Raw genomic sequence first — 18,038 nt, forward strand, 5'->3', positions numbered from 1 at the left:
GGGGATTCCCATGATGCATTTTTCCTGCTCTCACCCTTTCTCACTCATCACCTGTTTATACACCTCCCTGCATTTCATCATTAGTTATGATTCATATCTGTCTCTCTTCCTCAGCTTGTCTTTCTCTCCTCTCCTCTATCTGGTCGCCGCCCCTCCCTGAGCCTGGTTCTGCTGGAGGTTTCTTCCTGTTAAAAGGGAGTTCTTCCTTCACACAATTGCCAAAGCACTTGCTCATTAGGGGTCATCATCATTGTTGGAATTTTCTTTGATTTGTCTGTATTATTGATCGTGCCTTACAGAACAAAGCGCCTTGAGCCAACTGTTGTTATGATTTGGTGCTATATGAATAAAATTGAATTGGATTGAACTGAAATACATGTTGCAGTTATGTTCCTGCAGTTGAAAAGAGCTGATAATGACTAGACTTGGATAAGTACTTTGATTCTTAGAAGTGGCCCTGACAGTTTATTGTACTTTTAAATAAGGAGAAACAGGGTTTGTAGCCTCCTGCTCAGTGGGAATAAAACTGTCTCCCTGTTGTGCAGGATGGACGGTTGAGACCGGGAGATCAGCTCATTGCTATTAACAAGGAGTCCTTGATTGGTGTGACACATGAAGAGGCCAAAAGCATGCTAAACAAAGTGAAATTCAGGTGAGTGGTGTTCATGTTAGAAATGAATGTACCAAAGTAAGTCTAGTTTGGAACAATGAGCCAGTGTATACACAGTGCTACAGTATAAGCAGTTTTGATCTTAGTGTCTGTGTGTTTTTGGACATTGACATGATTTCTTTGTTATTTTTACTGTTTTCCAACACATATTAAGTTAGAGTCAGATAATGAATGTTTTCACAGTTTCAGTTTCAAGATATACCAAACAAAAGTACTGCAGTACCCACTGAAACAGAGTTATTCCTATACACAGGGTTGGACAGCTGACAGATGCAGGCAGGATAGATTTTCAAAGCTTCCTCATAAAGAAATAAGATCCAAGGTCTGGAACTGACTCCAAGTGTGACACCTGCAGTTGGAAGCACAGAGCATAAAGTCAAAAGACATCTCAGTACAATAGAATAGAATAGAATAGAATAGAATAGCCCTTTATTGTCATTGTACATATACAATGAAATTATGGGAAACCAGGCAGACAGTGAGCGCACATGATTCAGGATTTTGGCACATTCTGTGAAAAAAACAAAAAGTCATTTGTGAGATTGACATTATATGAAGGGATGAAATCCCTCCCCTTACACGGAAATCCATGTAAAAGGCTTTTTTTTTGCAAGAGTGGTGGCCTTTTACATCAAGCAGCTAGATAACAGCACTGCAGGACAGCTTCACAAACCAGTGATCAGAATAGCAAGGCCAGATTAGACTTAAGAAAAAGTCTCACGGTTTTGGACACATTGTAAAGAGGATGGTGGATACTATGATGAGTATAAGTGTAAAACATTGTCTGTAAAAGACATAAAGCAGTGTGATGGCATGGATATACACTCTCTCCAGTTCACTGGGTTACATGTAGATCATTAAAATCAGTTCAAACTGAGAAAAGCTCATATCACTCTCTTAGGATTAACAGTTTTTCTTGTAACAGTTTAAGCTAATAACTTATAATACTTAAATAAATAAAGTTGTGCAGAAACCTTCATACTGTGGAAACATTATCTTCTACAGCATCTTCGATCCTGGGTTGGAAAAAGCAACCTGATTTAAGCTTTGTTAAAGACTGCAACCAAATGACTTTTACACAAACTGCCATAGACCCACCTGTAAATACAGTGTCAAAGCTGATACTACACTTCAAGCCCAAAGTTGAATGTGTTTTTGTAAATGGGTAAACAAAATGTCCCACATATATAGACCACGCTTTGTGTGCCAACACTGATCACATGCTTATGTGTTTGTCTCTAGCCAAGATACTGCTGTGGACATAGCCTTCATCCCGGGTAAAGGACTTTTTCCCAGCAGCACGTCTCTTCACAATGGGCTCCAGCGAGCCTCGGGCAACAGCTACAACTCTGGACGCTTAAAAGTCCACATCCGATCACCCGAGGTCAGCTCCACCACATACACGGCTCCTACAGGTCATTCATAGAAGAAGTGGCCTGTTATTCTCACAGCAAACCAGAAGTTGCAGAAGAAGCAGGATTTCCATGTAAAAGAAAGATTAGAGTTGTATCTTCTGTACCTATATCAGCACACCGACTGCAGGATAAAAGAAACAACCTGACTGAGCTCTGGGAAACAGAGTTACTGTTGCTATTTATCCTCATTCAAAAACACAAAAAACACCAGGTGTCCTTAAATGTGTCAGCTGGCTGAGTCGATTATGTTGTTTCAAAAATTGCAGGTTAAGACTACATTTATTCTTTGAGCTAAAGTCTCGTATTGTACTAATGTCGTCAAAAAAATGCTAAAAGATCAACCAAATAACTTTGAAAAGGCCGCTGTACTTTGGTATAACTGAGGAATAAACATAGTCCAATAAACACACTGATTAATGAACCGTTATTGACTAAAGAGTAGTTGTACTTCCCACAGTATATAGCATGTTACATAAGGTGGGTCAACATCAGAGTGATTTTACAAAGTGAAACTGTAGCCAGTTCAAACTCTCTGACATGTAAAATGTTGAATTAAATAATTATGATTTTTAACCTCCTAGGACCTGCGTCCACATATGTGGACATCACATTTTGGGTTATTTAGACCAAAATACTCAATTTTGCTCGGCAAGGGCCTGATATCCACTTACGAGGACATTATGCTGCTACTGTTCTATCACAATTGTAAACGAATATCCTCAGATGTGGCCCTGATTTTTCTTAAAAGCAAAAATGAGGTAAAAAAAAAATCTGGTAATTCTTTATTTTTACATTCATTGGGCCCCAGTATGCCCAAATATCAAAGAGAAATTAAAATGCATGCCATGAAAGAGTTCGGGTCTTAGAAGGTTAAAGAAAGTTGGAAGAAATTCATTTCTTTACTTTCTCATTTATAGAGTTTGGTCCACAGTTACCACAAAGAACTTAGAACTGTTGTGTTTAATGTCAATATAGAGACAGACAGAACTGGAGCTAGACCATTGCATCATCTAGCTTCAGTCCCAGTTCTGCTACTACCAACTACTAAATATAATAAATCTAATAAGGGAAAGACCATCTCTGAATCGAGGAGGGGCCTAAGGGTCTATCTGTCACCATCTTACAATGATGTGATTGCAGCCATTCACCAACTCTCCGTGAATGGGACTCATGGCCATTGATCAGCAGTCATGACAATTTACATATGAATGATCAAAGAACTGACCTCCCAGCCCATTGTTCCTTCAGTGGGCTGGTGTCAGTCATCATGCAAATGTCCTGTTTATAAGATTGAAACCTGCAGTCAGCTGAGACTGAAGACGTCACCTGGATGAAACGTTTCTCCCACTGAAAACACTACGTCTAGATGAACAGGATCCACCTTTGGGACAGCGAAATTATTAGCTACACTAATAAACTCATTGGTCATTAGTATTGGAATTCTATTTAACTATTTTCCTTGTGTTATTGGTGTAGATCTGTGCAGAGGAGCCAGCCCCACCTTCCTCACCTTCTCCTGACATCTGTCCTCCAGATATTCATGTTTCAGGTGAGACCTCTGTGTTTGCACTCAGACTACAGTGCTGTAATGATGAAATGGTGACTCATATTAGTGCACTTCAGTCACCACAGTTCAGCTGAACATCTGTCTCAGTCCTGAAGTAAAGCCAGAGAAGTGGAGACTGGATCTCAGATCAGTGAGGCTGTACTGATGCATGCGGTGGCTCAGCATGTTACATAGAAACATTTAGATAACACAGATAAGAGCAGTCTTTAAGTGAATGGACGTTTTCACAGTTCATATTCATTTCAACATATTTTTGGCTCGCGTTATGTCTGCTGTTCTTTATTTCTGGAGCAACAAATGCCTCTCAGCAGAACATCACTTTGCCAAAGGAGACTGAAAACGATCTGAAGCAGTCCAGTTGTCGTCATACTGAAGGACTGCTTCAGACCAGCAGCTGTAGTGTCATAGGGCTGCTCGTGGCTCTCGGCCGAAAGCCACTGGACAGCCTTTCCCAATCCAATTGGCTGGGATTACCCAGCCAAGGTTATTTTCTAGGTACTCTAATCATTTCACTCCCTGCCAGCCTCTAAGCCAGTTGCTAGCTGTGACAGATGTCAGCACTTTGTAGTGAGGTGAGCGCACACACAGAAACAGATTTTTATTATATTACAAAATATAATGTTCCAGAATTATGATCCAGGTTAAATATGGTTCACTGTGACAACATTTCAGATAAATACTCCTCTTAAATCAGTTGATCTACAAAATGACTCCACACTATGAAGACAATGTAAAACAGTAACATGAGTGTAAACAGAGTTTAAAGTCAGAAGAGCAGAGCAGCCATACAAATCTGGGACAGAAAAACGCATCATATGAATGGCTGGCTGCTCCCTCCCCTCGCGTCTACATAATCATCCACTTTTCTTCAGTTCCTCTCTTTTTAATCATCTGCTTTTCCCTGTACCATCGCTCACAGTCACAAAGACCTGCTTTAAACCAGCAACAACGACATCAGGTTGTCTATTCAACTCTGATATGACAGATTATATAACGATATTTCTCCTGCTGTTCCTCACTCCTAATTACACTTTCAGTATTCTGTTAAGAGGCCAGTGCAGGGGTCAGCAACCTTTAACACCCAAAGAGCCATTTGGACCCAGTTTCCACGGAAAAGCAAACGCTGGGAGCCGCAAATACTTTCTGACATCTAAAATGAAGATAACACTGTTATTGTTTTTTACCTTTATGCTTTGTATAGACAACTAAGGTGTGTTGCTTATGAAATCCATGAAGCGCTACAGAGAAAATTACATTTTATTTATGTAATAAACACACTTTGAACTCTTAAAAAATACAACAAAAAGGAGATGCACCCAGGTGAAGGTCTCTTTTAAATGAATTAAAAAGCTGAACTTAAATGATTCATATAGCAAACGAAAACTGTAGTGAGGCGTCATCCTTATATCACCTTTGGGATTTCGCAGCCTGTAGCGCAGCCTTAACCTGAATTTTAAGAATATTTGGAGAAAAGCTCTATGCTGCTAAAAAATGAAAAATAGATATTTGCAAAATATCTGGATAAATATGTATTTTACCTGGTTAATGTGTGTGTCGGGCTGTGAGCTGCAAAGCTACAGCCGGCTGTGTGGCTACAGCAACCCTGTGTGAAAAGTGGTCATTGAAGAAAAAAGCATGTTCATGGAAACATCGTCGGGTCTGCCGTGATATGTTTACAACGGGACTTCTGCTCCTGAACCTCTGCGCACAGCGTCTGCAGATCGGGGCTGTACGAAGTCACTTTCATCTTTACGCAGGACTGTAAGCTGTCGTCTGTGAGGCGTGAGCGTGTTTGTTGTTACCATAGTTCATGGAGGAGAACAGCTGCTCACATACGTATGTGGATGCATGAGGATCCATACTTGGCCTGCCTGGGTTGAAAGTCTCGACAAACACACAGCATTTCGGCTGGTATGGTTTATGTGAATGTGATGCTTATTGTGAGAGATGAAAAATAACATCATTTTATTTTTATGTTTCAAGATCACAATAATCTTCCAATTTAGAAGTACAAGTTAAAAACGAACTAACACAAATAAAATACACTTCAGTTAAATACTTTGTTTTCCAAACCACGTGGAGCCGCAGAGCTAAAGAGCGCAGGTTGCCGACCCCTGAGCTAGTGCTTCCTTGTTCTATGTACCACACATCTGTGTGTATATACGCAGTCTACTTAAGAAAGGATTTTTTTAAACAACCCAAACTTCTGGTTTCGTTTTTTTTCTTTTAACCAAAGTCAGTCCTGATTTTCTTTTCTTCATTTTCTTTCTCCAGGTTCAACCAGCCAGAGATCCCCGACAGGAGCAAAACCTAAGATAACCCTGGACCCTTACATTCGCCTCAAATCAGACAAATTAGACTTGGTGAGTCCTGACCTGCTCGGGTAGGCTTCTTTAGACCTATGCTGCCTGATACACAGTTAAGTGGACACTCATACTAAAGAAATCACACAGATTATGTGAGAGCGACGACACGTGTGAAGGCATATATGGTTGGTGGTTGAAAGGTGTATGTTGTTGAAGTCAGAAACTGGATCGAGGTTTGTGGGTGATCCTGGTCGACAGTGTTGAATACCTACCAGCAGGTATGTGAGAAACGAACTAGGAAGTGATGTCAGCTTCCTGGAAAATTCCCTTATGAGTCTGATTTGCAGCAGCTCAGGGCTGAGACGCTAAGCGTTGCATGCAGAAACACCACCGTGGCAGGATGTGGTGGACCGAGGTCGTTTTGGTCCTTTAAGCGATTGGCTGCTAGAGAGGCACTTTTTACGTGACCTGCCGCTTGTGGCTGAGTTGCCGTCTATCCCAATTGTTCCCCTCTGTGTAATACCACTAAGAGTTGATTGTGGAATATTTAGTAGTGAGGAAATGATTGCAGACAGCATCCTATCATGGAAGCACGCTGGGATTCACTGAGCTCTGAGAGCGACCCGGGATTGTACACACCTGGGCCATGGAAGTGATCGGAGCACCTGGATAATGGATGATTTGGATGGATTAGTGTGCACTAATGTCCCCCACTTGCCCTCTGGGTGCTCTTTATCCTTCATGCTTGGGCCCTCTACCAAAGGCCTGAGAGTCTGAGTCTGCGCTCCTCTCTGCAGAGATGTCGTTCCTGGATCTGCTGGAGCCACTCGCCTAGTTTAAGAGTCACTGCTCCAAGTGCTCTGATTACCACAGGGACCACCGTTAACCACGGCATCACCTTTCTCATCTTCTGTAGTTGCTCTCTCAGTGAGCTTCATGTGTTTCTCTTCCTGATTTTGGTATTACTCAGTATAGCTCCCAACCACTCTGCACCTTTTCCTATGTTATTTCGCCTTTTCACTGCTTCTTCCTGCAGTGCACTCATCACATTAGAGACACAGTTTAAACACTGGCAACATTCTGTCCTGATTTGTTGGCACTGCAAAGGAAAACGAACAGGCAGTGTACAAAACTCTATCGAAAACAAAGGAGTTACACACGTGTTGAACAGAGCAGTGTCTGCTTTATGACTGCGGTGAATTTGCTAATTAAAGAACTCTATAATCGATTTATGAAAAACACATTACTCAAAGTGTATGTAGGCAGTTTTTGTACTTTCTTCTACTGCATCCTGTCCTGGTAGCTCAGGTGTATCAGTATGTCTCCTAGACAAGCGTCCTCTTTGCAGATGCTTTGTGAAGTAACTTTAGGCTAATATTTGTAATGAAATATAATTTTACTTGGAGAACAAAGTGTGATATGCAGAGTGCAGTTTGATGACAGCATACAATGCTTCATGCTTCATGCTCCTGTCTCTCTTAGGCCTTGTCCTTCCTTGGTTTGGATGTCACAGAAGAGAAGAAGAAGCAGCTGCGACAGAGTCTGACCACAGACCCACAAGGCACCGTGGCCTATGGAGGTGACGTGCATGCAAGCAGCACACGTACACTCACTGATATGAGCCGCACACATTTGTAGTCGTGTCAGCTGTTGGGTGGAAGATCTGTGCTGAGGTCCTGTCAAATCATGTGACAGCAGCATGTTTCTTATTGGCTGTGTCACTTGTGTAAAATGTCAGATTGTGTAACCAGCTGTGACTACATGTTTCCAGTCGTTTGGAGGGCCCGCGTTTACATCGTAGGGCTAAATTCACCTGCGTGTACCTGTTAATGCTCACTGACAGAAGGGAGGGATGATAAAGGGTGTGCATGATATTAAACTGTACAGGCAGCTTAGTCTTTAGACTGCAGGTCAAACATGAGATCCCATCCTGACACATGCCTCCATGCCACCAAGCTTCCAGGATGCTTTTCTGTGACAAAGCAGTTGCTGTAATGCTGATGACAGCCGCACAGTTTGAGTGTGTAGGGTCCTATAGGTGAGCTGAGGAACATGAATGCTGCAGTGATGAGTCACCTGACAGACAGGTTGTTCAGCGTCTCGAAGAACAGATCAGGTCTGTTGCCTTTTCATGTAACTCTGTGATGCTGAGGAGCGTACGACAAAGTAATGGATTAAAGATGTATGTTACACCTAAAGTCAGTTTTCAGTGTGACAAAGAAGCTTTTTAACCTCGCCACACAACTGTAGTAACTGCCGCAGGTGATATTCAGATGCACACTGATGCACACTGCTGAGCTATACCTCAGAAATACCCCTGAATAAAGCTATGCAGCCATGTCATAGCAGTGCAGTGTCTGTCCTGTACAGTCAAAGAGAAGATGCAGAAAGTGCATAAATGTGTTTCTGCCGTGTCTGGCTTCTGGAGCGTTGACCCAGCTGAGGGTCTTTGGATATTTGGGCTCGCTGTTGTTGTCAGTGCTTTTCTTTTATGCTTTTGTGACACACACTAATCCCAAAATGTAAAGGAACACTTTTTAATCAGAGTATAGCATCAACAGTTTAACCTTTGGGATGTTGCAGTTGTTCATCAGTTTGAGCTGCTTTGGTATCGTTGACATTAACAACAGGTCCACTAGAGGGGCGACAGTAGTGACTTTACAGATGAAGGTCGCTGACATTTTTCTCTCCTCATCTTTTCTGACTGTTTTTTCACTAGTGTCGCATTAGGCTAGACTCAGTGTTACTACTGGTAGCATGAGGTGATACGCCAAGATGGCACATCAATATGTGCTGTTTCCAGAACGTTTCTTAAGAGCGTGGAGGAGATTCCAGGAGACAGGAGATTACTCGAGGAGAGCTGGACATGCATAAGCCATGAGCAGGACCAGCATCTGCTCCTTCGTGCAAGGAGGAACATGATGAGCACTGTCAGAGCTACAAAATAACCTGCAGCAGGCCGCTGGTGTGAATGCATCCTAAGGAGAGTGGTCAGAGGGCTGGATGTCCTCTAGTGGGTGCTGTGCACACTGTACGGTACCATGGAGCCCAACTGGCATTTATCACAAAATACCAGGAGTGGCAGGTCCACCACTGGTGTCCCACGGTTTTAACAGATGAGTGCAGGTTCACCCTGAGCCATGTGACAGACGTGAAAGGGTCCAGAGCCTGTAACGCTGTTGGAGCCAGTCTATAATTTCATATACAGTAAGGTGTGTGTGTCTGTGTGTGTCTCTCTGTATGGGGACCCAAATGCCAGTCCCCACAGTGCTGAAGGCTCAAAATGTGGTTTCAGTGTCAGGGTTACAATGAGGTTATGGGTAGGGTCAGGGTCAGGCATTCATTGATGGTTAGGGTAAGCAGCTAGCATTATGTCAATGAGATGTCCCCAGAAGGACGTGTGTGTGTGTGTGTGTGTGTGTGTGTGTGTGTGTGTGTGTGTGTGTACATGTGTGTGTACATGACCCTGATTGTTTGCTTTTCCTTGTTTTTCTGTTAAAACAATGAATCCCATCTGTTTTGGTGTGATGGCTCAGACTTTGTGGAGGCCACCCGGAACATCTTCCAGGAGAACCTGGAGGAGCTGGGCTTGGAGACGGGTCCCTTCACATTCTCCTACCATGAAGCAGCTAGTCTGATGGATACCTCAGCCTTCCACTCACCTGTAAGCAGCTCTCACAACCTCTCATATAGACACAAAACAGCAGACTCTGTAATTAATTAAGACTCAAGAAGTTTATTGTATGATGTTACCCAGCCTGAAACCAAATACTGTTTCTCACCAGCCTCTACAGTGCAAGAAGCAATACAGTTTAAAAGAATGAGTTTTAAAAAGAGCAGCAAAAAAGGCATAAATAGCATAAAATCTAAGTTTTAAAACAAACTCCAGTCACAATTAATCTAATATTTTAAAATTGCCACCCAGAAATGAAGGACTAACTGTGTGTGTGTGTGCTTGTGTGTACTTGTGCGTGTGTGTGTGCATGCGTGTGTGTGTGTGCGTGTGTGTGCATCTACAGACATATGAATCAGAGTGCAGCTACAGCAGTGAGGAGATGGAGCAGTTTCAGACTGAGGTGAAGCAGCTGCAGACGCAGATGAAACAGCTCAAGGTGAAAACACACCTTTGTTTTTCCCTCTTTGGTTAGTGGTGAGGACTTCCAGCTGCTATGTTTTCTCTTAGTAGCTTTACTTTTCTTTGACTGTGTCTCCCTCTGTCCCACAGTGTCTTTTATTATGTCTACTGTCTTGTTTCGTATCTGTCCTGTGGTCTTTACTAAGAATGAAGTCCAACACACTCAGGCTAATTTACCTTAGCTGGCTCGACAAACCCGAAGCCCCAGTTAGAGATGATGAGTATCATGATGATGGTCAGGAGCTGTCTCTGTTAAACTGGGCGTCACACTCTGAGCACACTCACGTAAAATGATGCCCATGATCGGCACCTACACGTGTCACAGTGTATCGATAAAATGGTGACAAAATTATTCAAATTTACAGTGAAATGTATCACTGTGAGTAAGAGCACAGACGATTGCTGCATTGTCCTGGTGGTTTTCTGGCACAGAGCTGTAACAAACATTTTAACTCCAGTGGTGTCGTCGCTGAGTGCGCTCTCAGTGCTCCTGTTTATTATGGCTGCACATTGCAGTTCCTTGGAGGACAGGACCAGCTTCACACCGATCAGACCTGCACACTGTTAGACCTCTGCCTCACCACTGCACAGATAGAGCTGGGTGTCATCTGCATAGCAGTGTAAAGGCAAGCTTGTATAATGTAAGAGAACTGGCACTAGCATTTCAGCTGCATTAGTCACAGAGTTAGAACGATGGAACAAATGGATTTTATTCTGAGCTGATAATAAATGAGTGACATAATTACTGTCGTTGTTCTTATATACTGATGACCGAATGACTGCAAAAGCACTCAGGTTAACTGTTTCTAGTGTTTCTAAAAATCTGCAGTTGAATTCGCTCCGTGCTCTGACAGCCACTTTGGAGAATAAACAGGATGGGAGGAGTCGGAGGAAAGTTCAGGAAACACGAGTTTTCCTCGTCTCAGAGTTGACTCGGCATGGCTAGCTAAACCTGCTTCCTTCAACAGTGCCCAGAAATATGGTTTAATAGGCACATTTACACTCTTAGTCTCAGTCATCTCTTTGTATCATAGGCTAGGGCTGGAGCGGGCGTTTTGGTGGCATTTCTTTGGCTACCAAGTGAAGTAGTGAGAATACGTTTTGCAGTTTAAAACTAAACACACAGAATCCTGTTTCCACACTTAGCCAACAAACACACACTCAGTGGGAAAACCACAGACGAAGCCTAACGTCCCATCCTCACCAAGATTTAGCTGCTTTTTCTCCTCACAGTTGTGTGTCTGTCCTCTGAATGGAAAGGTGGGGTCTTTAACAGTCATACAGGAAGCTGCCACTTCATCTGCTGCCTCTCTTGGCAGGTGATGCTGAAGGACATGGAACACAGCAAGAAAACCCTTGAGGAGGAGTTGCAGAAGACCTCAGAGGTCAGAGGCCAGCCTGCAGCCTGTGGAGACGCGCAGTCTCAAGTTACATCTTTATAACTGTGGGATATGAGCGTGGGGTCAAAGTTGAATGGAAATTATTTTTGTAGTGAAACTAATCAAACTGAGTCTGCTGATAATGCCGGCTGTTTTTTAGTTGATGAATGATTAGAAATGGTGTTGTTGTGCAGCTTCTCGATGTCGTAGGACAGTTTAAGTATGAGAACCAAGAATGTAAAGATTTCTCAGCTGGTAAAATAAAATTGCTAATAACATATTCATATGATCATCCTGTTGTATTTAGCAATGTAAAATACGTCTCACTGGCAGCTGAATCATCTGAAAACATGGACGAAGACTGAAGGCAGCGAGTGAATCCTTCTGTCATTTCTCCTAGAAAGCCTGTCTGACTGTAGAGGAGAACACTCGCCTGAAGAGTCGTCTGCAGGCGTCTGAGGCGGTGCATCGGCAGGCCGGCAGTGCTGAGCAGGACTATGAAGAAGTCATCCAGCTGCTGGAGGCTGAGATCAGAGACCTGAAGAGCCAGCTGGCCACCAAGAAGCAGAGACGGGGAGCAGAGTCCATGCAGGTACAATGATGTCAGAGTCGTGGCCTACAGCCTTGTTCAGGGCCACTGACAGGAGAGCCAGAAAACCTCATTTCAGCCTTGAAATTTGGGGAAACATCTGTCTGAACATCTGTCTGTATTTTTAAATGCATCTTCACAGTACTCTACATCTTACACATCCAATATGTTCAGGCATTAGGTCAAAGGTCATTGTACTGTATAGTGATACATGATGCACTCATGCACCCAAAGAGTTGTCTACGTGACACACGTACACAAGCTGAGTGTGCTGGTGTGTGTTTGTCAGGAGGAGGTGGGCGAGCTGAAGAGGAGGCTGACGACTATCGACTGCCAGCTGAAGAAGTCCGAGCTGAGCAGGAAAACTCTGGAGATCTCCAACAAGAAACTGCTAGGCTTTGCTCAGGTACCGCTCTGACTGGTGTTCCTTTGGCTGCACACAGAGCTGTGAACAGGCAGGAAGCAGACTGAGTCCACTCTGTATACCAGAGTGTTGTATTGGTCTCACAGCTAAACCTCGGTCCGAACTGGGACAGGACAGCGATCTGAAGCTGTTAACATTGCTTCTTATTCTCAAAGTGTTATCATAGCTTTCTACAGTTGTTTTGCACAACACACACACTCAAATGGTAAATGGCCTGTATTTATATAGCGCTTTACTAGTCCCTAAGGACCCCAAAACGCTTTACATATTCAGTCATCCACACATTCACACACTGGTGATGGCAGCTACATTGTAGCCACAGCCACCCTGGGGCGCACTGACAGAGGCGAGGCTGCCGGACACTGGCGCCACCGGGCCCTCTGACCACCACCAGTAGGCAACGGGTGAAGTGTCCTGCCCAAGGACACAACGACCGAGACTGTCGGAGCCGGGGCTCGAACCGGCAACCTTCCGATTACAAGGCGAACTCCCAACTCTTGAGCCACGATCGCTCAATTCAGCCTTAAGTATTAATAAAAATACAAATTCTACAGAGTGTTAATGTGGGGAATATAATCTTATACTGATAAGAACTCAGTTATCAAAGCTGAAGACCGTGTATCTCTAAAATAGAAGCTTTTAACAGGTTCAGGAAAAAGTGCATAAAAATATATGAATAAAAACTGAAACAGCTGAATGAAAGGCTTGAGCGCTGCGTGACGTGGTTAACTGTCAGCATCTACAAAGAGATTCAATATTGTTGAAAAGTGAAGGTGGTGAAGCAGCAAAACAGCTCGCTACACAACTGTAGTCACTGAAGCAGGTGATAGTGTAATCACCACACTCTCGCTGGTTATTTTTCCAACAACTTGTTATAAGAGATGCACACACTTTGATGGAGAGGGGAGCTGACGTCCCCTCTCCATCAAAGCCTTTCTTTGCTAATGTGCTAAAGCTGTTAAATATCCCACGTTAGGGGGAAGACGATCAATAACTGAGCATCCACACAAAACTGCAGAATGGTCTCAGACGTCTGTTCTTCTGATTGTCAAACAAACACACGTTAGCTTCCGTGATTATAAGGATGCAGTTTGTGCCATCTTTCCCTTTAGTTGTGGTTAATCAACAAGAGTGATGTGCTCGCCACCTGTTTGTATTTCCTGGTCTTCCCTGCAGACACACACACATACAGACTGAAGGTTGTTTGGCAACAATGCTATTAGTAACTGAGTGCCAGTACAGAAATGATGTCGTCATTCAAACTTATTAACAGCTCAGTGTTTCCCCCAGGACAACATTCAAGTGTAAATGTCAGAGAAAAACACATTATGGGACCCATGTCAGCCACTATGCATGTGATGGTTTATTTTGCAGTTAAGACTATTTAAGCGAACCTGTAGATTTATTAGATGAAGTAGGAAAATGCATAGAGCAGTACATAACTGTTGCATTATTTGACCAAAGGCTTGTGCGGCAGATGATGTGGAGGCTGCATGTGCAGCTCTGAGATTTCCAGCTCTGGTCTTTAAATCTAGTGACAGGAAAATAAGCTGATGGAGTCAGTCTGCCCCCAGTGATGGAAGTGTGCTACAGCTCTGTCCACAGCCATAAACCAGCTGCTGCACAGGCTGTTCCACCAACATCTGTCCTAGGAGAATTGGCTGTGGGTGGATGTTTCCAACATTGATTCTGTTCTGAGCTGATCTCCTCATATCCATCAGTGCCGTCAGTGATGGTGGAAGGATGCAAGGTGCAGGAACCAGTCAGACACAGGGGTGTGCACAAAGCCATCAGCATAGAAACCAGTTTGAAAAACACAACGAGGGGAAGGTGCAGCCTGTGGCTGATAACACTAATAACTGACGAGGTCCAGCAATCAAGCTCTTCTCTCTGGTTCGCTGACAGCACAGAGAGACCCGGTGTGTGTTACTGCTGCCAGCGCTCGGCCTTACGGCTGTCACATTATCTCTCTTTACAGAACGTCCACAAAGTGCTGACCACGCCCAGCCTATTTGGAGAAGGGGGGTAAGAGAGCGCGACCTTCACCTTACAAGCGCCTTACAGCTTTGCAGTCGAGTTCCTGCTCCAACTGTCCTTCTGCTTGTGTGTCTGTCTATATCAGGAGTAACCGGTCATCTCCTGCCACGGAAAGCCCCGACATCCCATCACCAATTCCTGACCCAGCCTTCCAGCTGGCTGTGGAAGCCAAAGAGCTGGTGGAGGGGGTGTGTACGCTCACAACTGATAAAGGTACAGAGCTCACTAACCCAGAATAAAAAGCCTGAACACTGTGTGCATACACTACGTGGAAACACCATGTTTGGAAGGAAGGACAAAGGTTCAAACTGCAAACACTTTCAGATAATGTGATGAAAATTAGTTTTCTTTTGCCACGGCTTAAGAATTGATGAACTAATTATGAGCCATCCTTTAGCAAGAACTCTGCTATAATGGCGTCAGTATAAAATATATACAAAGTCTTTAGTGCCAAATTACTCCACACGCTTCACCTCATACAGTATAACAGACGTGGATGTAACCTGCAGCCTCAAGGCAGTGATATATTAAAGCAGCCAGTGTGCAACCACTGCTGTCCATCGTTCTGCAGCAGATCTGAAGTGGAGCAATGAAACATGGATAATATCTCATCCTTACTCATCAGGCCGATCCGCTGAAGTTCCTTTTTCACAAAGGTAGAGAAAGCAGGGTCCCAGGACATAAAGTGGTGACGATGATTAAAAGCTGTTTCTTTAGAAGCTGAAACTGTTCTGGCTTCATGTTCAGTTCTTTTTAAATACAGCTGAGATTGAAATCCAAGCTGTGACCAAAGCAACACTGTTTCAAATGAGTTACTTTGTGTGTAAGTTTTCAAAAACACTGCTTTGAGGCTTACCTGTGACAGAAGCATCGCAGCACGGGTCAAAGGGAAGCAACAGCTTGTGATTCAGACCTGCAGTGACAGTGTGAGCCACTAGCTGCTGCCCTCACTGCTCACAGCTGAACCAAAGACCTGGTATTTTCCCTACCTCTATTTGTGTTTGCTTTATCCAAAGGGTTGTCTTTCCCGCTCGCAGCAGGCACCGCTGCCTCCTATTACCATACTGCTATGGACTCAAGTCTTTCTGTCCACCTCTTCTACAGAACCGGTGAGTGCAGATGCAGCATCAGCTCCAGATGTCAGTCCTCATCATGTGTGAACAGCACCAAGCCAAAGAGGACTGAGTCCAGACCTGGGCCGGGCAGAAGACCCCCAACGAGCAGCTGACCTCGCCATGCACTTCACCACAGTCCGCAGCAAACACACCATTCTACGACAGGACACGACGACAGCAACAGTTAAACCCTCACTGGGACAGACTGACCACGTTTTAATGCCAAAGCCTGTTTGTGCACATGAAATTAGTATATTCCCTCCAATTACTCCAAATGCTACTCACAGGGCTCAGCAGTGGGATCTGCTGATTCAGTCTCATGCTGTCAGCAGCACATCACATGTACAGAGGTCTCTGTGAGAAGTGCTGCTGCAATTCTCTAGTGTGTTACTCTTACAGCAGGTGGTACAGGTGGAGCTGCATGACCAAGTCCTCCACACACTCCCACAGTGTCACTGCTGTAAACCTTGTTAATACTCTTGCCAACCTCTTTTCTATCCTCACAAACACAAACTCATCTCCACTCCGTAAAAGGAGGACTTGTTACTTGGAAAGCTGATGTGTACAGTGTGTCCCCCTGTGTCAGAAACTCCATGACAAATTAGCTCGTCTGCTCTAACACAACATCTGCCATGCTTCCTTCCCTCGCGCCCTTACTCACACTGTCATGGAAGACAAGAAATGAAGGTTTGAAGGTGCAGCGTGGATCATCTTCATCTCATTGCCTGGTTCATGTTGATGTGTCTCCTGCGTTCAGGAGTAGTGTACCTGTTGCTGTAGCTCCAGCTGTGTAAAACTGTGTTTGGTATTCTGTGTAGGCAGACCTCAGTCTTAGGCTACATGTTGAACATAGATTTGATTTCTACAGACATCTACAACTGCAGTGACAATAATGACATGTCCTTCAACCAGATTGCATCTTTGGTGTGGCCTCATTCTTTCTGTTACTGTTTTATATTAAAGGAATAACTGATGACCGGACTGGTGTCGAGTTCGACTTTTGTTCAGCATCCAACAAACAGTGCTGCTCACAGGGGGCGATTTCACCACAACTGCTTCCCACAGAAGCCCCTCAAAAAGCAGGAAACCAGAGCTGCTCACAGTTTGTGCACGAGGGTGTTCAGGAAGCAGATACTGACTAATGACGTGACGTTCTAGGGTCATGTGTGGAAATCGTGGTTGCAAATGAGGGGGCTGTCTTGATCTCTGGCTCCTCCTGCAGGCATTTCTAGTTATATTGATGAGTTACCCCTGGGAAGATAAACTAAACACAAACACACAGCACTGTGCTTTCAGTGTGAATCATTTACTTTCATCAATCAACAAAATGCAGTGAATGAACGAAAGAGAAATCGCATCAGTGTTTGGTGCAACCACCCTTTGCCTTCTTCTAGGTGCACGTGCACACAGTTTTTACTCGGCTGGTAGTTTGCTCCAAACATCTCGGAGAACTAAGCACAGATCTTCTTTTGCACAGTGCTGTATGTGCGGATGTTAAGTTAAAAGTACTTGAGCATAGGGGAAAAAGTGTTTATATGAATGAGGCTAGTTGTAAAAAAAGTACTCAAAGAAGTCAAACTGAGTGGAAAGGGAGTCCATCTACCATTTAAACCCTCACAGGAAGTCACTGTGGGGCACTTACACAGCACCAGAGACATGTGAGGCAATGACCCAGTGTGTGTCGTTTTGCTTCTTTACTGTCATGTGAAAGGAAAGGACCCAAAAATACACAGAGGGAGCAATCAGGGCTGACGACACAAAGGAAGCAAAACCAGACGCACTAACATGAGACACGGACTTTCAAAGTAAAACAGGAAACACAGACTGAACAAAGACACAGACTCACAAGCAGGCACTGCAACAGAGGGAACAGAGACGTGGGACCAGGGCGGACACAGACACTGACTGGACACAGAATAGAGGGAGTATGGAAACCAGAACCTGAGAACAACATAAACACCAAGAAGAGCTGGGGAAAACTAGAAATGCAAAACAGAAACCAGAACCTTCACAAAAATAAACCAAGAGAACACAAATAAAGGGTACAAAACAGAAACCACTGGGTCAACGACCCAGGAAACCTAACATTTACATATTCACAGTGGATTTCACATCAAACAAGATGCGACTGAAAGTAACCAGGACAGGTCCCCACCTTATTCCATGACAACCTGAGCCCCATAAAAACAGTAAGTGCTCATGTCCATATCACTGATTCAATGATACAATTCGCTGTATCAGGGTGTTGTCCTTCAGCAGAGCCCACTGCCATCAGTATAGAAATCTTCCTTCAAGGGATGTTGCTAGGATCAATATTGGGCCTTAACCATGAAATCTTTGGACTGTTCACTGAAGTTGTTTATTATTGTTATAGTAAAGGATTAGCTCAAGAACAGTGCAT

At 43.9% G+C, this 18,038-nt stretch overlaps 1 protein-coding gene across 9 annotated transcripts in view; it reads left to right on the top strand.

Annotated features, from left to right (window-relative positions):
• Positions 1 to 16,618, top strand: part of si:dkeyp-72e1.9 (syntaxin-binding protein 4) — a 61,056-nt gene extending 44,438 nt beyond the window's left edge. For 7 of the 9 annotated variants that reach the window (XM_042228904.1, XM_005943102.2, XM_042228903.1 and 4 more), the window contains 13 exons: positions 546 to 652; positions 1,913 to 2,054; positions 3,562 to 3,634; positions 5,927 to 6,015; positions 7,441 to 7,537; positions 9,495 to 9,622; positions 9,978 to 10,070; positions 11,413 to 11,478; positions 11,873 to 12,064; positions 12,351 to 12,467; positions 14,464 to 14,510; positions 14,608 to 14,735; positions 15,627 to 16,618. In XM_042228904.1, the coding sequence (XP_042084838.1) occupies positions 546 to 652; positions 1,913 to 2,054; positions 3,562 to 3,634; positions 5,927 to 6,015; positions 7,441 to 7,537; positions 9,495 to 9,622; positions 9,978 to 10,070; positions 11,413 to 11,478; positions 11,873 to 12,064; positions 12,351 to 12,467; positions 14,464 to 14,510; positions 14,608 to 14,735; positions 15,627 to 15,682 (1,335 nt within the window). In that variant the 3' untranslated portion in view covers positions 15,683 to 16,618. The remainder of the gene's footprint in view (positions 1 to 545; positions 653 to 1,912; positions 2,055 to 3,561; positions 3,635 to 5,926; positions 6,016 to 7,440; positions 7,538 to 9,494; positions 9,623 to 9,977; positions 10,071 to 11,412; positions 11,479 to 11,872; positions 12,065 to 12,350; positions 12,468 to 14,463; positions 14,511 to 14,607; positions 14,736 to 15,626) is intronic. The other 2 variants (XM_005943103.3, XM_042228907.1) reach the window with 2 other exon arrangements.
• Positions 16,619 to 18,038: the final 1,420 nt, after the last annotated feature.

Source organism: Haplochromis burtoni, unplaced genomic scaffold, assembly GCF_018398535.1.
Source record: "Haplochromis burtoni strain Fernald_Lab_line unplaced genomic scaffold, NCSU_Asbu1 Contig_363, whole genome shotgun sequence".
NCBI lineage: Eukaryota > Metazoa > Chordata > Actinopteri > Cichliformes > Cichlidae > Haplochromis > Haplochromis burtoni.